This window comes from Cucurbita pepo, chromosome 17, assembly GCF_057944985.1.
Source record: "Cucurbita pepo subsp. pepo isolate OVF chromosome 17, ASM5794498v1, whole genome shotgun sequence".
Taxonomy (NCBI): Eukaryota; Viridiplantae; Streptophyta; class Magnoliopsida; order Cucurbitales; family Cucurbitaceae; genus Cucurbita; species Cucurbita pepo.
In genome coordinates this window covers 13,572,871-13,591,483 of record NC_141814.1, presented here as the reverse complement: position 1 = coordinate 13,591,483, position 18,613 = coordinate 13,572,871, and the positions used below count along the sequence as shown (strand labels likewise).

General features: G+C 37.7%; 3 protein-coding genes and 1 long non-coding RNA gene across 4 annotated transcripts; 2 read left to right on the top strand and 2 right to left on the bottom strand.

Moving 5' to 3' along the window:
* LOC111778516 (auxin response factor 18) lies at positions 1-3,666 on the top strand. Its single transcript, XM_023658400.2, has 12 exons — positions 1-546; positions 664-779; positions 869-964; positions 1,042-1,098; positions 1,184-1,336; positions 1,416-1,500; positions 1,570-1,660; positions 1,750-1,914; positions 1,983-2,169; positions 2,239-2,386; positions 2,483-3,066; positions 3,144-3,666. The coding sequence occupies exons 1-12, from the start codon at positions 507-509 to the stop codon at positions 3,462-3,464; spliced, it is 2,043 nt and encodes a 680-aa protein (XP_023514168.2). The 5' UTR covers positions 1-506; the 3' UTR covers positions 3,465-3,666.
* A 5,601-nt stretch (positions 3,667-9,267) lies between these two features.
* On the bottom strand, positions 9,268-12,544 carry LOC147787676 (uncharacterized). The gene is made up of 2 exons (XR_015413336.1): positions 12,225-12,544; positions 9,268-9,560 (listed from the first exon to the last, which is right to left on the bottom strand). It is a non-coding gene; the product is annotated as an uncharacterized LOC147787676 (long non-coding RNA).
* Positions 9,761-12,242, top strand: LOC111778997 (protein trichome birefringence-like 26). Its single transcript, XM_023659023.2, has 3 exons — positions 9,761-10,117; positions 10,339-10,625; positions 11,169-12,242. Exons 1-3 carry the CDS (start codon positions 9,946-9,948, stop codon positions 11,931-11,933), a joined length of 1,224 nt encoding a protein of 407 aa, XP_023514791.2. The 5' UTR covers positions 9,761-9,945; the 3' UTR covers positions 11,934-12,242.
* Positions 12,545-15,404: 2,860 nt separating the features above from the next.
* On the bottom strand, positions 15,405-17,040 carry LOC111778216 (putative WRKY transcription factor 53). The gene is made up of 3 exons (XM_023657910.2): positions 16,690-17,040; positions 16,475-16,603; positions 15,405-16,064 (listed from the first exon to the last, which is right to left on the bottom strand). Exons 1-3 carry the CDS (start codon positions 16,941-16,943, stop codon positions 15,587-15,589), a joined length of 861 nt encoding a protein of 286 aa, XP_023513678.2. The 5' UTR covers positions 16,944-17,040; the 3' UTR covers positions 15,405-15,586.
* Between the last annotated feature and the right edge of the window lie 1,573 nt (positions 17,041-18,613).

Below are 18,613 nucleotides of genomic sequence, written 5' to 3'. Positions count from 1 at the left end.
GAGAGAGAGAGAGAGAGAGAGAGAGAGAGAGAGAGAGAGAGGGAGACGGCGACAGCACTTGCAGGCAGAGATGGACAGACAACAGAGGCGTCTGAGAAAGCCATTTTTTGGGGATTTGGTAACGTTAAGTCAGCTCCCTTAATACAGAAGAGAGAGAGGGAGAGAGGGAGAGGCACAGGCAATGAAATTAAAGACACCAACAAAATTTGCCCCCAAAACAACCCTTTCCCTCAAACAAAATAACAACCTGATTTGTAACCGAAGCACTGCAGATAATAATAATCACACCCACACTCTGTTACACTCCTTAAACAAACAACTTCTACTCCTAATTATCATTGCTTGCATAACCGCTCTGTTTTCTTACCTTTTTTCTTCTTTTCCTCTCTCTCTCTCGCTTTCTTTCTTCTGGGTTTTGTCCTTTGATCGGTAAATGGGGTAGCCAGATTCTGGTCTATTTTCATTTGTTCTTGTTCTTGTTGTTTTCTATTACCCATTTGAATTGAATGACGCTTTCGGAGCAGAATCCGGCGGAGTTTCGCAAAGGTGAGAGACCCTGAAATTTCTTCTCTGTTTTCTGATATGGGTTTTAGCAGAAACCGAGGAATTTTGTAAATTCCGACCAGTTTTTGGAGTGTTTGATTGTTTTTGCTTGGTGGGTAGGTTTGGAAGGTGAGGGTCTGTTTGAGGAGCTATGGAAGGCTTGTGCAGGGCCTCTTGTTGAAGTTCCTTTCAATGGAGAGAGGGTTTTTTACTTCCCTCAAGGGCATATGGAACAAGTATTTTCAACTCTCTTCCATTTCAAACTTAAAACCCTTTTCAATTCTTTGAGGCTGAGATTTCTTCTGTTTGTGTTGTTCTTCATCAGCTGGAAGAGTCAACAAATCATGAACTCAATCACCAAATCCCTCATTTTGATCTTCCTTCTAAGATCCTCTGTCGTGTCGTGAACATTCGTTTGTTGGTAATTATTACCCTTTTTTTTGTTGTTGTTGTTCTTGTCCCTCTGCTGTTGTTTTTGTTGATTCTTCCAATTTTCAGGCTGAGAAGGAAACGGATGAGGTCTATGCTCAAATCACTTTACAACCAGAAGCTGATGTATGTATATGTTTGGTTTTAATGTTGTTCTGTTGTTTGTTGTTTGTTGTTTGGTTGTAATGTTTTTTGGTGGGTGGATGAGCAGCAAAGTGAGCCGCAATGCCCTGATCCAGAGCCGCCTGAGCGGACAAGGCCAACTGTTCATTCTTTTTGTAAGATTTTGACAGCTTCTGATACTAGCACTCATGGAGGTTTCTCTGTTCTTAAAAAACATGCCACTGAATGCCTTCCTCCCCTTGTAAGCTCAATTGTTGTCTTGTTTTTGTGTCTTTTTTGGTTTGGTTTCTTAATGTTTGTCTGTTCTAAACTAATCCTAGGATATGAGTCAGTCCACCCCAACTCAGGAGCTAGCCGCCAAGGATCTTCATGGACATGAGTGGAAATTTAAGCATATTTTCAGAGGTACTTCAGCTGATCATGATGTCCAAAGCTGTCTGTTCTTCTCTGTTTGATCTTATGTTTTGGAACCAGGTCAACCACGGAGGCATTTGCTAACGACAGGGTGGAGTACGTTCGTCGTATCGAAACGACTCGTTGCTGGGGATGCCTTTGTGTTCTTAAGGTTCATACATGGAATACTTAGATATAGAGAGTTCATCATTGTTTTGCATTTTGTTGTATGAAAAATGACACTTGATTCACTTTTGTTAGGGGTGACAATGGGGAACTAAGAGTCGGGGTACGACGACAGGCTCGACAGCAGAGTTTGATGCCTTCCTCTGTGATATCTAGCCATAGTATGCATCTTGGAGTTCTTGCTACTGCTTCTCATGCTGTTCGTACGCAGACGTTTTTCGTTGTGTATTACAAGCCGAGGTTTGTTTCTGCACGTTAAATCCTTGGCTTTTTGGTACGATTTAGCCGTAACGAATCGTCATCGACAGAACTAGCCAATTCATCATCGGCTTAAACAAATACTTGGAAACGATCAAGAACAGATATGAAGTCGGGATGCGGTTTAAGATGAGATTCGAAGGAGAGGAATCACCGGAGAGAAGGTTCACTGGTACTATTGTTGGTGTTGGAGACATATCACCAATTTGGTCTGATTCTAAATGGCGATCACTGAAGGTGAACATAGTTTGCTTGATTTAGATTCTTAAAGATAATACACAACTTATGATACTTGGCATTTACTAGATCCAATGGGATGAAGCTGCTGCAATCCAGAGGCCCGAGCGAGTTTCTCCGTGGGAAATCGAACCGTTTGTACCATCTGCGTCCTTAAACTTCACTCATCCATCCATAAAGAGTAAGAGGGCTCGACCCGTCGAGGTTCCTCCTCCTGGTAAGCGGGAAAACTAGTTGCTTTCTCGTTCGAAAAGGCTAGCTTCTTCCATGTCATTATGTTTGATTCCAATGTATGTTGATTGTGGGGTTGTAGAAAACACTTCTAGCTCGACTCCTACGGGTTTTTGGCTTCACGGATCGACGATTCCTCACGAGATACCCCAACTAAGTGGTGCTAATGATGTTCCGAGCAGCGGTAACCAGGTTGTTTGGTCTCTCTGGCAGCAAACGCTCGATGTCAATGTCGATAGCAGTCGAAGCCACTGCAATCCAATGGCACATGTTGAAGGCATTTGGCCTTCTCCTCCTCCTCCACTCTGTAATAACTCTCTGAAGCCTCTTCCCTCCCCTTATTCTCCATCTAGTACTTCAAAGCCTAGCAGTGAGCTCATTGAGCACGATCAATCTGAGAAAGGGAATAAACCCGACATCTCTCTCGGCTGCCGAATATTCGGGATCGATTTGAAAAAGAACTCTAGCATTGTCCCTTCCTTGGAGAAGAAATCGTGTTGCCAAACTACGGTGGCCGCTGACATTGCCAAGGATCCAGTACCGACAGCTGCTGTGACATCTCAAGCCGATGCAGGAAAGGAGCAGCAGCAAGTTGCATCAGACCCGTCGATGAAAGGAACACAGACGAATCACATTCCGAATTCATCGTCGAGAACACGTACAAAGGTCTAATCACGTTCCAAATCTTTATCTTTTGTTGTTTTCTATTGACTAAAAACATTCACTATTGGTTTCTTGAGAAGGTACAAATGCAAGGAGTTGCTGTCGGTCGAGCAGTTGACTTAACGACACTGAAAGGGTACGAAGATCTCATAGACGAACTCGAGAACGTGTTCGAAATAAAAGGAGAACTTCGCGAAATGAACAAGTGGTCTATCGTTTTCACCGACGATGAATACGACATGATGCTCGTGGGGGACGATCCATGGCCAGAATTCTGCAAGATGGTGAAGAGGATCTTTATATACTCGAGCGAAGAAGTTAAGACGATGAGTAGCAACAGCAAGCTCGTTTCGCCACCATCCTTAGATAGCTTGGATTCAGAGCGCAAGACAGAATCCTAAATGTTAGCAGCTTAGCAAGTAAGTAGTGTAGTAATTTAGGATGTTTTATAGAACATTTCGATGAAAACTAGGAATTTCTGGAACTGCTTTTGTTGGTAAAGGAGCTGAAACTGCTTCTTTTCTGCAGTTTGAAACAATCCAGCTACATTCCTTGTGTATAAAGTTCTTACTGTTCTATCCACTGCTTCAAATGTTCTTCCCATGTTCTTGAAAATCTTCGAAGAATTTGATGATGTTTTGAAATGTCTGAATGAGTTCATAGATAGAGAAGGTTTTGATCCAAAAAAGGTAATAAAAGTTGGGTGTTTGATGTTTGGTATAAAGGTAATGAGGCAAGAAGTAGCTTTCATTAAAGATTGTTTCTTCTCTTAAAGCCACTTTCAACTACAAAATCTGTTGGATAAAGACATATCTTTCCATTATTGCTTACTTAGTGATATGTATTATGCTTCAACTTAAAAGAACGAATTAATAAAAACTACCACTTTGAGTCGCTCGTTGAACTGTTCTTTGGTGAAACGAGCTGTTCTTTGGTGACACGGTCGAGAGGTACCATGCACGGTTGCCACTCGTCCATTTTTTTCTGTTGGTCTCTTTCCCGGGTCTCCTTCGTATTCCTAATCTAGTGGGTTGGGCGACTTTGTTTACCCTATCTTGGCGAATCGTATCCCTGCACAATGACACTGTTTGTGCGCACCTTACCATTCTCGCTCAATGTTTGTGATGTGAGTAGAAGCAATTGTAGACTTGTAAGTGTTGGACTATAATATTGTTACAATCGGTTTCAAATTATTTAACGTTAGACGAACTGGGTTTGTGATGTCTCATACCCCAGATTTGGATTAGGATTCGAAATTCGGATTCGACACTTAATGATCCCAATATTCCTCTACATCCCTCACGATGAAGAAGTAGGACTAGATCGCAATAGAAATGTTGGTGAATGTACATCAAACGTTCACCAAACATCTTGACTTCGCTCACCTACCTTTGAAGCGGGATGTGGAGGAGTTTCCTAGAGGAATCGAAAAGTTCGAAGCGGGATGTGGAGGGTGCTTATGCCCTATCAGTAGGTCCTTATCGGGAAGGGCCATACTTCGAATTTTAAAAGCGGAAGACTTCCTTACTCCTTTAAAGCTCATCGCTCTAATACAATGGATCGAGAGAGTCCACTAAAGGAAGTGTATTATGATAAAGAAGTTCACTCGACCGAGTACGATCCTTGAACTAACCACAACCACCATCAACGACCCATTTTCATTCTCTTTCTAAATGTTAACAAACGTTTGATGTAATCATTACAAATATTTTGATTTAAATCGTTCATGTAGAGACATGTGAGTAGAGATATCTAGTCTTACAAAAAAAAAAAAAAATTAATTTCTCTCGAAATGGAGAGTGGTGGGGACGGCGGGAGAATGGCGCGTGAAGTAATAGAGGGAAGGGAGAGAGAGTGGGAAAGTTAATTTAATGGCACCACATTTCTGAGCAGTGACCCGACATCCATCTTTTAGGTTGTCTTGTTCCCCCACACATAAAAATCAAAGTGGTCCCCTCCAAAAATAAATAAAAAAACATTATACATGGGCCCTACAGGCTTTAACGTAGGCCACGTGGTACGGTTGCTGTCCTACCCACGTGTCATGGCCCCACATTTTGTTTCCTCCTCCTTACACTCCCTTATTTATTTTATACTTACGTATGTATTACCAAATCATGACCATCTCTTTTTCCTATTACTTTATTTCTTTTTATTATAATTAAAAATTTTTTTTATCTTTTTTTGGGCTGACGTCATTTTATGTATCGCTCGAGTTCAACAATGGTACACGATTGAACCGTGATTAGATGACGTAAGGTTAAACATGCTGAAAACGTATGTGTTGATATGTAGGGATAACGTTCACTATTGAAAGCAACTCAAGACAAGTTTGTCGGGTGTCAAATTCAAATTCTAAATCCAAATATGAATCTTGGGTCGAGGCATTACAAAAGGAATAAGAACAAACCCCGTGAGGTCCCACATTGGTTGGAGAGGGGAACGAAACATTCTTTTTAAGGGCGTGGAAACATCTTCCTAGTAGACGCGTTTTAAAAATCTTGAGGGAAAGCTCGAAAGGAATGACAATATCTGCTAATGGTGAACTTGGACTGTTAAAAACCCTCTCACGGGCATGTATATGACATTTTTGTTACCCTAATTAGCTACTTAACTAAACCTTAAAAAACATTGAAGAAAAATTAACTCAATTTGGTTTGATGTTTTTATTTAAAATAATAATAATAATAAATAATTGAATGATGAGTATAATATTCATATTCTCCTACTCGCAAACCCCTTTTTATCTTGTGGAATACCACATTTCGGCAAATGATTCACAAAATCAAAATCTTCCAATATTTTCAACATATTCCTCCACAAATTAAATTAAATTTGATATGTACTCGTTCCTTTTCGGTTTCGGTTGGAGGTTTAAATTATCATATTTGAGTAGTTGGAACCCTCGAAGAGAATACCGACTGTGAGATCCCACATTGATTCAAGAAGGGGATGTGGAAACCTATCCATAGTAGACGCGTTTTAAAATCGTAAGGTAGATAGCAATACACAACGGACCAAGTGGACAATATTTACTAACAGTGGGCTTGAGCTAGTACAAATGATATCAAAGCTAGATACCAAGTAGTGTGCCAACGAGGACGTTGGGGTTATAAGGAGGGTGGATTGTGAAATCTCAGGTAGGTTGGAGCTAGATACCAACCTCTCCTTATCAGACACGTTTTAATACCGTGAGGCTAATGGTGATACATAACTAGCTAAAGTGGACAATATTTGCTAGGGGTAGACTTGAACTGTTACATACGTTCATGACCCGACCCAAATTGAGTTGATCGAAGCTGATTACTCCAAACCGAACATAATAACAACAATAATAAGAAGAAGAAAGGGTTAGTGGAAGAGTGGGATATAAATGATATTAATTTATTTAAGTAATTGAATTTATTGGGTATGAGCATCTTATCTTAGAACCATCAAATTGATTAAAGTTCTGATCTTTGAGATCATCATTTCCAATATGAACTTTAATTATTTATATAATTATGAAATTTTAATGCTAGATTTTGTTGATTAGATATTGACATCTTCTATTCTCCTTTTTAAAGGAATTTATCTTTTTTTTTTTTTTTTTTTAAATAAAAATAAATAAAGGTAAAAGAATATGATAAAACTAAGCTTCAATGGAAGATATGATTCCTTCTCAAACAATATTAAGCAACTCTTTTGACTAAACCCACAACAAAAAAGATTAATAATAATATAAAAAAGACGGACGGGGAAAGCTACCGACCCCGACCCTTCTTTCTAAATGGGGATGTCCTGTTGCTCATTCCCTGTTGGACCTAAGGGTTTGGCCTTTCCTTCTCCATAACCGCTCACACTTGGTTAATTCTAGCTTAGTCGTTCATGTCGGTTAGATGTGTATTACACTGTAACGGTCCAGACCCACCGCTAGTAGATATTATCTCTTTGGACTTCTCCTCAAGGTTTTTAAACAGTGTCTGCTAGGGAAAGGTTTTCACGTCCTTCTCCTCCCCAACCAACATGGGATATCACAATTCATCCCTCTTCAGGGTCCAACGTCCTTGTTGGCACTCATTCCTTTCTCCAATCGATGTGGGACCCCCACCAAATCCACCCCCCTTATTGACCTAGCGTCCTTACTGGCACACCGTGTCTACCCCTTTGGGGAACAGCCTCCTCGGTGACACATCGCCCGGTGTCTGAGTCTGATACCATTTGTAACGACCCAAGCCCACCGCTAACAGATCTTGTCTTTTTTGGGCTTTCCCTTTCAGGCTCTCTCGAAGTTTTTAAAACGTGTATGTTAGGGAGAGGTTTCCACACCCTTATAAAAGGTGTTTCGTTCTCCTCGATATCACAGGGACTCTATAGTAATCTTCTTTATTTATCATCCATAAATAGTGGTAAGATTCTGATAAAAAGTTGGTAGGAGAAGGATCATTAAAATGCTTCTTTGGGTGAAAACGAGACAAAGATATGTTAATTTCACTTCCCTATGGAGCTCATCAAATTCTTTGCCTTATTCTGCCGCAGTCGTTGATTCTCCAACTTTGCCAAGTGAAAAAGAAGATTTGACGACCATTTCTTTGTAATTTAGACGCCATTAATGATTCACTTGCTTTCTCTAGATGCTAAAAACAGCCCACCAAACACAATTTGATCAACGTCCACCGAAGTAGGGAGGGAGGTGTTTAAGTAAAGCTACGAGAATTTATGCTTAACACCAGCAATATAAGGGTGTGGGAAAAAAACTGACAATATCAAGATGTGTGAGATCCTACATTGGTTGGAGACTGGAACAAAACATTTTTTTATAAGGGTGACCCGTTTTAAAATTTTTTTATAAGGGTGACCCGTTTTAAAATTTGAAGACAAGTCTGAAAAGAAAAGCTCAAAGAGGTCATACTGCTACAAATAGAGTGCGAAAACAAGAGAAATCAAAAGATGACAATAGCTATTGGACTGATATAAGATATAAGATGGGTACGAGAAAAATAATTTTTATTCTTAAAAATATTTTTAATAATGATAATGAGCCATGATAAGTATAACAAGAACAATCATGAAAAGGAATGTCAAAAAAGTAAAGAGGAAGATATTTAAGGAAATTGCTAATTATGTGTAATTTTATTCCATTTTTTTATTCTCTTATTTAAATACTACAAAGAAGGTTTCATATCTTTGCAACGCCACTTTTTTCTAATAAATAAATAAATAAATATCCCTTTTTTTTTTTTTTAATTTAAAAGTTATTTTTTTTTACAGTTCCATCACTGACATGGGATCTCACAGTCCAACCACCTTCGGGGTCCAGCGTTTACGTTAGCACTCGTTCCCTTCTCCAATCGATGTGGGATCCGTGCATTTTTGTGGTTACCCGAGACCGAATATGAACGTTAATTTCCATACAAGGAGACTTAATTTCGGTCATTCTAGAAAAGCTTGATGGGTCAATAGGCTTGATGGGTCGTCCTTAACATGAGCTAAATAGGCTTGATGATGAGTCATTCCAACGCAAAAGCCCAAGAAAAAAAGATATAGTGACCACCCTTTGCCACAAAACTTTATTTATTATTTTGATGAGTAACGAAGTTCGTTGTCTAGTGTCTAGTGTTACTTAGTATACTCTTCCAACCATGTAGCGTTTTGATTTAACCTCGACCATGGCCATCCTTATGGAAAGCTTTAGGTGAAGGTCTTTCATCATCAACCGAACTTCATTTCGTGTACATACTTATGTTGCAACCTTCGACCTATGAGAGAGGTTATTGGCTGCATCTTTCATTCCATCCTAGATGATTCTTCTTTTTCACTAGGGTTTCACTATTCTTTCACTATAAACAAGGTAACTCGTCTTCTTATTTCTTTCACCTATTTATTGTTCACTTTTCTGTTCGTTCCAAAGTTCATTAGGAACTGAGCAGGGGAACCAGGAAAACTGACGAAATGGGTCGAGTCCGTATTACCACGAAGTAATAGCCGCATGCATCTAACTCGAGAGCCTTGTGCCAAAACTCCCAATACACACAAACGCCCTCTCAATGTGTTAACTGATGCATCATTCTCCTTGGTTGCATCATGACACTTTCCTCTCAATTATTGACATGACTCAATAAGTTCACAGTGACAACGTACTTCCTTCCTCCCTATACGAGCTCATTAATGCATCCATTATCTCAAATAATAAAGGAAAGGAGGAAAGAATAAAGAGAAGTCCACTAGAAGGGTAAGGCATATACTTATTAGTGGTTTGAAAAAAGAAGGCAAAGAAGAGCACAAGCTTGAATAGCATATCCTATACTTTTAAACCTACATAAACTACTACAATTAAACTTTAATGTCATACAATAATATATTTTTTTAACTACTACAGCTAAGATCGTAATACTTATCTAAGATTAAAGTGCAGGATAGATGTATTTAAATTTGGTTCTTACCAATATTTCGGTTTCCCTCTTGTTCGCTCTCCACCGTACATGTGCTCCTCTATCGCTTCAAGTGGTTGTTTTACCCTAACAATAAAGGAAATTAGTTCCTAACAAAACACGAGTACTTTTGTACCTAAAGACATGAGAAACGTCGAATATGTACCTAATAGTTATTAAAAGACATACATATAACAGACATAGAACAAGATGACAACCACATGGATGGATTTGCTCAATAATTTATCAAAAGAAAAGGAGGGAACAAGCTCAAAAGTGACAGCAATATAAGAAAGAAGCTTCATAAGGGATTCATCCCATCTACATCCATCAGCTTTTCAAGACTTAAACTCACAACCCCCTCACTTAATTAAGGTCCTCTTTGGTTGGTTGCAGAATTAAGTCTCTCTCTCTCTCTCTCTTTCTCTCACTTCGTTTCTTCGTCTCAGAACCAGAGGAGAGAGAGAGAGATATGAAGGTTGAACCCAATAACCCATTTCTTGTGAGAAAGCAAAGACATGTTCTTCTCAAATTTGCCCTCTTTTTGCTCTTCATTGCTCTTTCTTTTCACATGTTCCTCTCTGTTTCTACCAAGCTAATGTCATCTTCCCCTCTTCAAATCAGAGCTCATTCACCTCAAAATGGTGAGATTCTTTTCTCTTCACTTTTCCAGGAAAATGGATTTTCTCGGGAAAATCCCCCCTCCCTACAACAACTCTCATATCAACCCTTTTTTCAGACACTAATAGCAGACAATTACTCCAAACATTTTGGGGATAGATCTAAGTTCATCACTATTATCTTATCTGTCCGAAATTCCTATGTTTGATGCTCACTGATTCTGGTTTTTCATGTACAAATTCAGATACTAGAGCAGAATGTGATATATTTGTGGGGGAATGGGTAGCAGACCCTGCTGGACCCTCTTACACTAATGAGAGCTGCCATGTCATTGAAGCTCATCAGAACTGTGTGCGAAACGGACGACCCGACACGGGTTATCTTTACTGGAGATGGAGTCCGAAGGATTGCGAGTTACCGAGGTTTGATCCCGGGAAGTTTCTTAATCTAATGAGGAACAAATCATGGGCTTTTGTTGGCGATTCCATTCAACGTAACCATGTTCAATCATTGGTTTGTACTCTTTCTCAGGTACTATACAGCTTCCAATTCTTTGAGTTTCAAGCAATTATTAGTCTTGTTTTTGTGTATCGTGTCGAGATTCGGTGATTTCGTGGGATCGTTTTCAAGCCTAAACAGAGGAGAACTATGTGGTTAGATCCCCAATTGAAACAGGGGTTAAGAAGTTCATTTCCAATGAACTTAACTTTGTTTAGAAGCAAAGGAACCTTATCTTTTGCATCTTTCTTTATGGTGTCATTACAAAGAGAAGATGTTTGGTCTACTGCTACAGTAAAACATCAATATTTGCATCCTCAATAATTGACCAATAAACAACCTACACTATAAAATCTGCTTGGATTTCAGATCTAAAAAGCCCCACATTTTAGAAATAGGGGGAAAAAAAGGTCTGACTTGGATGCTGGAAAAGGACCCACCAACACCCACTGGAACACTTTGAATATTGTCGTGTGGACTTTGCTTCTTGTCGTGTTCTTTTTTATTCTTTGGCATAATTTATTGTTTGTTGATATGTTTTGTTATTGATGAAAGTTCGGTGGAAATGTCCCACAGGTGGAGGAAGCAGTTGAGATCTACCATGATGAAGAGTACAGATCCAAAAAATGGAGCTTCCCATCTCACAACTTCACACTTTCGGTGATTTGGGATCCTTTCCTAACGAAAGCGGTCATTTTTGAGGATATCAATGGAGTTTCGAGTTCGGATGTCCAGCTCCATCTCGACAAGCTCGATGAAGAGTGGACCTCACAGTATAAGGATCTTGATTATGTTGTAATTGCAGGTGGGAAATGGTTTTTGAAGACTGCTATATACTACGAGAACGACACTGTGATTGGCTGCCATAACTGCTTGGTAAAGAACTTAACAGACCTAGGGTTTGAGTATGCGTATCGAAAAGTAATCGACCGGGTATTTGACTTCGTCACGGGTTCTGATCACAAGGCGTTTGTGTTCTTCAGAACTACCACACCGGATCACTTTGAGAATGGAGAATGGTTCAGTGGAGGGCAATGCAATAGGACAGTGCCCTTCAAGGGAGGGGAGGTTGACATGAAAGATGTGGACGTAGCAATGAGAAAAATTGAACTGGAAGAGTTTGGGAAGGTTAGTGGGTCTGGAAAGGGCCAAAGTTTGAAGCTTATCGACACGACCCGACTCTCATTATTGAGACCTGATGGGCACCCGGGTCCATACAGGCAGTTCCATCCATTTGCAGATGGAAATAAAAAAGTTCAGACTGATTGTTTACATTGGTGTTTACCAGGTCCAATAGACTCCTGGAATGATTTGCTAATGCAATTGTTGGTTCAGATGTAAAGGATTGAAGATTCAAAGGGTTCGGACATTTTTGGAGAACACAAGATTCAACTTTCACAGGGTTGGAATAGAAAGTGATATTACTTCAAAGGATTTTGGTTGGCTGTTTGTTTTACCTGGAAAAGAATAAATGCTTTATATATATATATATAGAAACAGAAATGCCTCCATTGATCAACCTTGTAAAACCATTTGTAAACAAAAATATAAGCTTGATGGAGCTGAAAAAAGAAACAAGGACACCTAATAATCAATCTTTTGTAACAAAAAGAAGAGTGATGGTTTATTTACTTTTTGTTTCTTCTTGTTTTTGGTTTTCCTTCTGCAAATCTAGACAGCATAAGGATCCACCACACACCCAACTGTTCGAATACATTCCCCACCTACATCCAATTCGAGAATAGTCGATGAGAAACTTTTGGTTCGTGGCCAAAGAAACGTTTCTCATCTGGTTATTTAAAGATAAAGATCACTAGTCAGGTCTAACTGAGAATCTTAGAACTAATAACAAATTCTCATGAGAAAGCAAAACAACAATTTAAAGACAACACCAATCCAGATACAATCTCTAGATGATTTAAATTGGAACCTTCGCTGAATATATCCTTCATTTTGTAGCTGGTTCCGGCTTCCTTTCCTTTGGTTTCAGAAATGGATCCTGCAAATGAACATTCATAGGAATGATTACGGTCAATTAAGGAAAAAAGAAGTATCGAGTATGTTTTCCTTTGGAGAAATAAACACTACTCGTCCAAAAATGAAATGCAAAACACAGGATGAGGAAGAAACACTCCAATTGGCACCAAATTCTCATTACAAAAGGTTTTACAAAGCGAGCTACACTTTGTGGCATGCCCTTTCCCAAAAGATACAAATATGATCAAAGCTATCGGAAAATTTTTCAGTTCTTTGACGTTAAGTTTTCAATGAAAGACCCTAATAACATTGTTCCAGTGAATTTTACAAATTTTCTTATTTCTTCCTGGCCAATCAATGAGAGACTTAATAACAGTGTTCCAAAGAATTTTCTTCTTTCCTTTGAGAAGATTCCTGCCCAATATCTTGGAATCCTTAATGGTTAGTAATGTAAATAACAATTTGAATTCAACATAATTTTTCTGGACAAATTTCTATATTACAATAAATTTTATCTATAAGGAAACTGATACTTGATCCAGAATCCATAATAATGATCCTCAATACATGGTTAATTAATTGCTAATTAGAATCTGAAACTGTAAGAAGTACCTAAGAACAGATTATATATTTTCAAATCCAAGATATAAAAATGGCCTGTAGAAGCTCTACAAAGTGTTTTTGGAATGATCGAGAATATTTCAGTTGAAGATGAACATTCGGGGTAATAACACAGCACACCTTCAACGTAACATTCAAAGAAATGTCTTGGTTATTTGGTGAATTGATAAGGCACACATGTGGACTAAATTGAAGCCGTGCTTGATATGCCAGAGCAAACCTCAGCAAAAGAGGCCAAGCCATTTTTAGGAACATTATGAGGTGTTTGGCTAGTCAAGTACAAACTTCACTCATAAAGACACCGCCAAGTTAAGACTATAGTCACATAAGCTTTGATTTATTAAAGTTTCGGCAACATTAAGAGAGCTCAAATCATGAGTGAGAATTGCCAACACATCAATGGCAAATAATACAATATATAGACATAATTAAAAAAGGCAACTCAGAGACATATGCAGCAATTCTATTGTCTGTAAATGAATACAGTGGAGAAGTATGAACCAGTTGCCTACCCACAAAACACATACAGTGTAATTATAGAATAAAGTGTTAATAATATACTGGAAAGAAAAAATTGAACTTAACCAAACAGAGACATTGAAAATATTCACATAATCAAACTCTTTGAATTAATGATCACCAAACCCAAGAATAAGGCATTCATCCTACCAAATTCAAATCCCGAGATTAGAAAAATGGGTGAAATGTTCTTAGATTCCAAATTTGTCAGGCAAAAGCGAAAGTTTCAAAAGAAAATAAGGAAAAAAGCCACATCCATCTCCACCGAACAGATTCATTTTCAATTTCATAACACGATTTCCAGATACCAAAAGAGAGAAGAAGGAAAAATTATGCGAAACCCTAAATCTAGTCGGCCGCATAACAACAAATCCAAATCATGGAAAACAGATCATATACAAGAACACACATACACACAAATTAATAACAACACCAAAATATTAATCTAGATGAATTAAAAATCAAAAGCGAAGGGAGTTGAGGAAAGCAAGGGATTACTTCTTTAACGAAGATGAAGTTTGCGACGGCCAGAGAGACAACTATGCCGCCCAGGATAGCGGTGGGGCCGGTGAGAAGACTCCATTTCCGGTAGATCATCTTTGGTTTTGCTCCTTTTTCCGTCTGATTCCCAATGACCAAAATGGCTCAAATGGTGTGCATCAGCTATCGTGCTTATAGGTTGGAACTCACTAAATGGGCTTACCATTTTCAGGCCCAAAACTTCGGTGGTTCAGATCTGACCAAATGGACGGTGAGATTATCATTGGTTCGAGGCCCTTATGAACAAATCGAGAATGCTTTGGGGGTATATTTGCAAATTATGTTTAAAATTTTATTAGTTACAAGAATTTGAAAACAAAAGTATGTGAGTATTTATTACCCAAAAGTGAGAAAATTTTGACAGTAATTTTTTGAAGTTTATTTTTGTTGGTAAAATATTTTAAATCTTGGAAGAGCCCAAGCCCACCGCTAGCAGGTATTGTCCACTTTGGCCCGTTACTTATCGTCATCAGTCTCACGGTTTTAAAAGAATGTTTCGTTATCCTGTCGTCGATGTGGGATCTCCCAATCCATTCCCCTCCCTCCTTGAGGGTCCAATGTCCACGTTGACACACTGCCCACAATGAATGACTACACTGCCCACAATGAATGACTCTGATAACATTTGTAACAACTCAAGCCCACTGCTAGTAGGTATTGTCCGCTTTGGTCCGTCACTAATCGCCACAAGCCCACTGCTAGTAGGTATTGTCCGCTTTGGTCCGTCACTAATCGCCATCAGCCTTACAGTTTTAAAGGAATGTCTCGTTCTCCTCCCCAATCAATTTGGGATCTCACAATCCACCCCCTCTCCCTCGGGGGCCAATGTCCACATTGACACACTACCACCCCAATGAACAACTCTAATAACATTTGTAACAACTGAAGCCTACGGCTAACAGATATTGTGAGTTGGCTCATTACGTATTGTCGTCAATAACAGATATGAGATCTCACATCACCTTACATCACTTTTTCCTCGAGCTACGTGCATTGGTTTTGTGAGAGGACCCGGCTTTTAAAACGCCTCCTTGGATTGAGGATTGAATATTATAAGACACAAGCTTCCTTACGTCGTTAACTCCCTTCAACGATGGATACATCTCGGCTCGGGACTTGAAAATGAGGGTATTTTGGTCATTTTAGAAATAAATATGAATAGGAATTCCAATCTTATTGTTCTAATTCAAATACACAAGTGGTAAGAAAGTTACCAAATGCCTATTTTCTCCTACAGAAAGATGAATAAGTACACTGAATTCAAAACCAAGCAGCAATGCAGGAGACCTTCACATTATCAAATCATCTCTCTTTCAATGCCGATTGCTTGTTTATATTCAGCAGAAGGATTCCAAACTACAATACTCCTCCAAATCTCCCATGGAAATATTGGTGAATGAACTCGGACCTGAGACCAAATCTCCATCCCCAATACACCAAAATTCTAACCCCTCCAACTCACTTCCCCTAAAAGGGCTTTGATCCTCTTCAACTTCAGATCGAAACAATGGCGACGGGGGACAAAAGGGTCGTCGGAGGCTGTCGTCCACGTTGTCCGAGCTGACGGTGAGGCACAATGGGACATCCTGCTGCTGCAATGGCTCCTCTTGTTCTTGTTTTGGTGGCATTGGCATTGGATGTTGCTGTAATTGTGGGTTTTGTTCTTGTTTTGGTGTGTTTGATTGAAGAGATTTGTTGCAGGTGTGTTTACCTCTGTACGTTATTTCATATATGGATGGATCATTGTCTGATCTTTGAACTTGTTTTGTCGCTAAACATCCTTGTGCAAAGCGGTGTGAGCATCTGAAATAGCCTCTGCAATTCCCAATACACAACAAAATGATTCAGTTTTGCTGTCATATTACTTCATAAATCGTTGATGTGATCGACTAAATTGATCATAATCATTGTTTTCATCCATCAAATCGAACAACAATTCTCCACAACTCTCCACACTATGATATTTTTGTCCATTTGAAGCTTCTCCACACTATGATATTTTTGTCCATTTGAAGCATAAGCTCTTGTGGTTTTCAAAATGGCATACCAATGGAGATGTATTCCTTATCTATAAATCGAGGATTGATGTGAGACTCATCTCTCAACCATTCTCAAAAACTCTTTTCAGTTTAGATGATTAAACCCGCAGGAACAAGAACAGAGGAACAATATGAACACGATTTGAAACAGAGAAGAGAACATAATGAGATAAAAAGGTAAGCGACCTGGGGAATTTGGATCCAAGAATGTCCTTCTGCCCATACTTTCTCCAGCTAAATCCATCATCAGGAAGAGCTCCAATGGCGGAGACAGAAGGAACCTTAACCAACTCACTCCATTTCGCCATTACCTTTCTGCAAAACACAAAACCCTAAAATCCAATCAGAATCACGAACCAAAAAAACCCTAAAATCCCAAAACAATCGATTACGAAAATTACCTCTTCTTCGATACGTCTCTGTGTTTCACAGCCGCAATGGCGGGCGGGATTTCTTCATCGCCGCTGCCGCTGCTTCCGCCGGCGAGAACAGAAAGCGCGTTCTCGTAAGAACGAAGAATCTGATCGATCAAGAGAATGCCATTTGAAGACGGAGAAGAAGAAGAAGAAGAAAGAGAAGGATGAAGATGATCGCGTAATTGGTGAGCGAGGTTTCTCCCCTGATTAAGCTCTTGGATTAGATTCACAAACTCCATGATCGAAGCTGGGGAAGCAGAGGAAGCATGAAAATGGGTTATAAAGGAAGGGGAAACAAAGAGAGAGAGAGAGAGAGAGAGAGAGACTCCATGATTGTGACTGGAGAAACTGAAAGGAAAAAACATGGAAAAGATTGGGGAACGAGTAAAACAAAGACATTAATGGAATTCAATGCCTTCAAATTGTTCATCTCTCTCTCTACCTTTCTCTCTCTTGAATTTCAAATTTCACTTCATATTTCTCACAAATTATTAAAATAATTTTCTTCTTAAAATTATTTATTTTAATTACCTCTCTCTCTATATATATATTATTAGTTTAATATTTTAAATAACAAAATCCTTTAGTTGTACTCATTTTTTTTATTAAGTTTTGAAATATTTTCAAATAATCATTTAAAATTCTTTTTAAAAAGAATTTAATTTTTAAAAGTATTTTAAATACCCTCCTATAAATTTTCGACAAAAAAATACTGTAACCACTTGTGTTTGTCGGTCTTATTACCATATATTATATTTGTCTTATCTTTCCATTTATTACTCTTTCTCTATCCTTGTAATTTATTTAATTATAAATAAGATAACTTTCACACTATTTAGGTGTAGTGGATTAAGCAAACATTCTTCGTGACCATATCACAAGAGAATGTCGAGACCATCATGTGTCGGAACCTGGATTCTGAGTTCTTGACATGGGTCGTTACAATTTTTTTTATCGGGTTTTTTTATAAATTTTTTAACTATAAAATCATTTTAAATTTAATTTTGGAGTTTTTTTTTTTAATTTTGGTAAAATGATTTTTTTGTTTAAAGGCATTGATAAAGTGAATTATGGTTGGGTGTAAGTATATTAAATTGAGATAAAGTCTAGCAAGGCATTTCATCCTTATCAGAAAGAACAATAAATAAATAAATAAAAGGACATGTTCATTTATTTAATAAAGTATAAATATTTGTATTTCTTATATTCCATGTAATATCTTATCTTATCTTAAGTAGTTTTTAAATTTTAATTTAATTTATAAAATAGCATTTAAAAAGATTAAATATCAGATTTTTTTTATAAAATTTCTCCAATTAGTAACTTTAATTGTAATTATTTTAATTAATAAAGATATTTAGTGGTTCATGATTTCATTAAATTATACTTTTATTTTAAATTACAGATTAATTCAAATTATCACTTAAAATTGGATTAAATTTAGATAATTAAATTCTTGAATTTTCGATGACAAATTAAAGTATAAAAAATGTTAATTCAATATTTAATTAATATCAAATAAGTGAAATATATTTTTAATTATATAATTATGAAGAAATAACTTTCTAAAATAATATATAAAATGAAATATTCAAATATATAATTTTTTTTAGTGGAAAGTACATATTTTATTTCAGCTAGTTATGATTATATTCACATCAATAATTAATTTTAAATTTATTATATGAATTAAAATTTTAATTTTAGACCTACGAGAAAAATCTTATAAGACCGTGTTGAAAGTTCTATCTTTCATTTTTGTCAAAAAAGAATTAAAGGTAACGAGGTTCTAAGATTTTGTCCCGGTCGAATTCCAAAAGTACCCTTTATTTATCATTACCAAATTCATCCCTTGTCGAATTTCAAAAGTACTCTTTATTACATTACCAAATTCATCCCCTTTACTCAA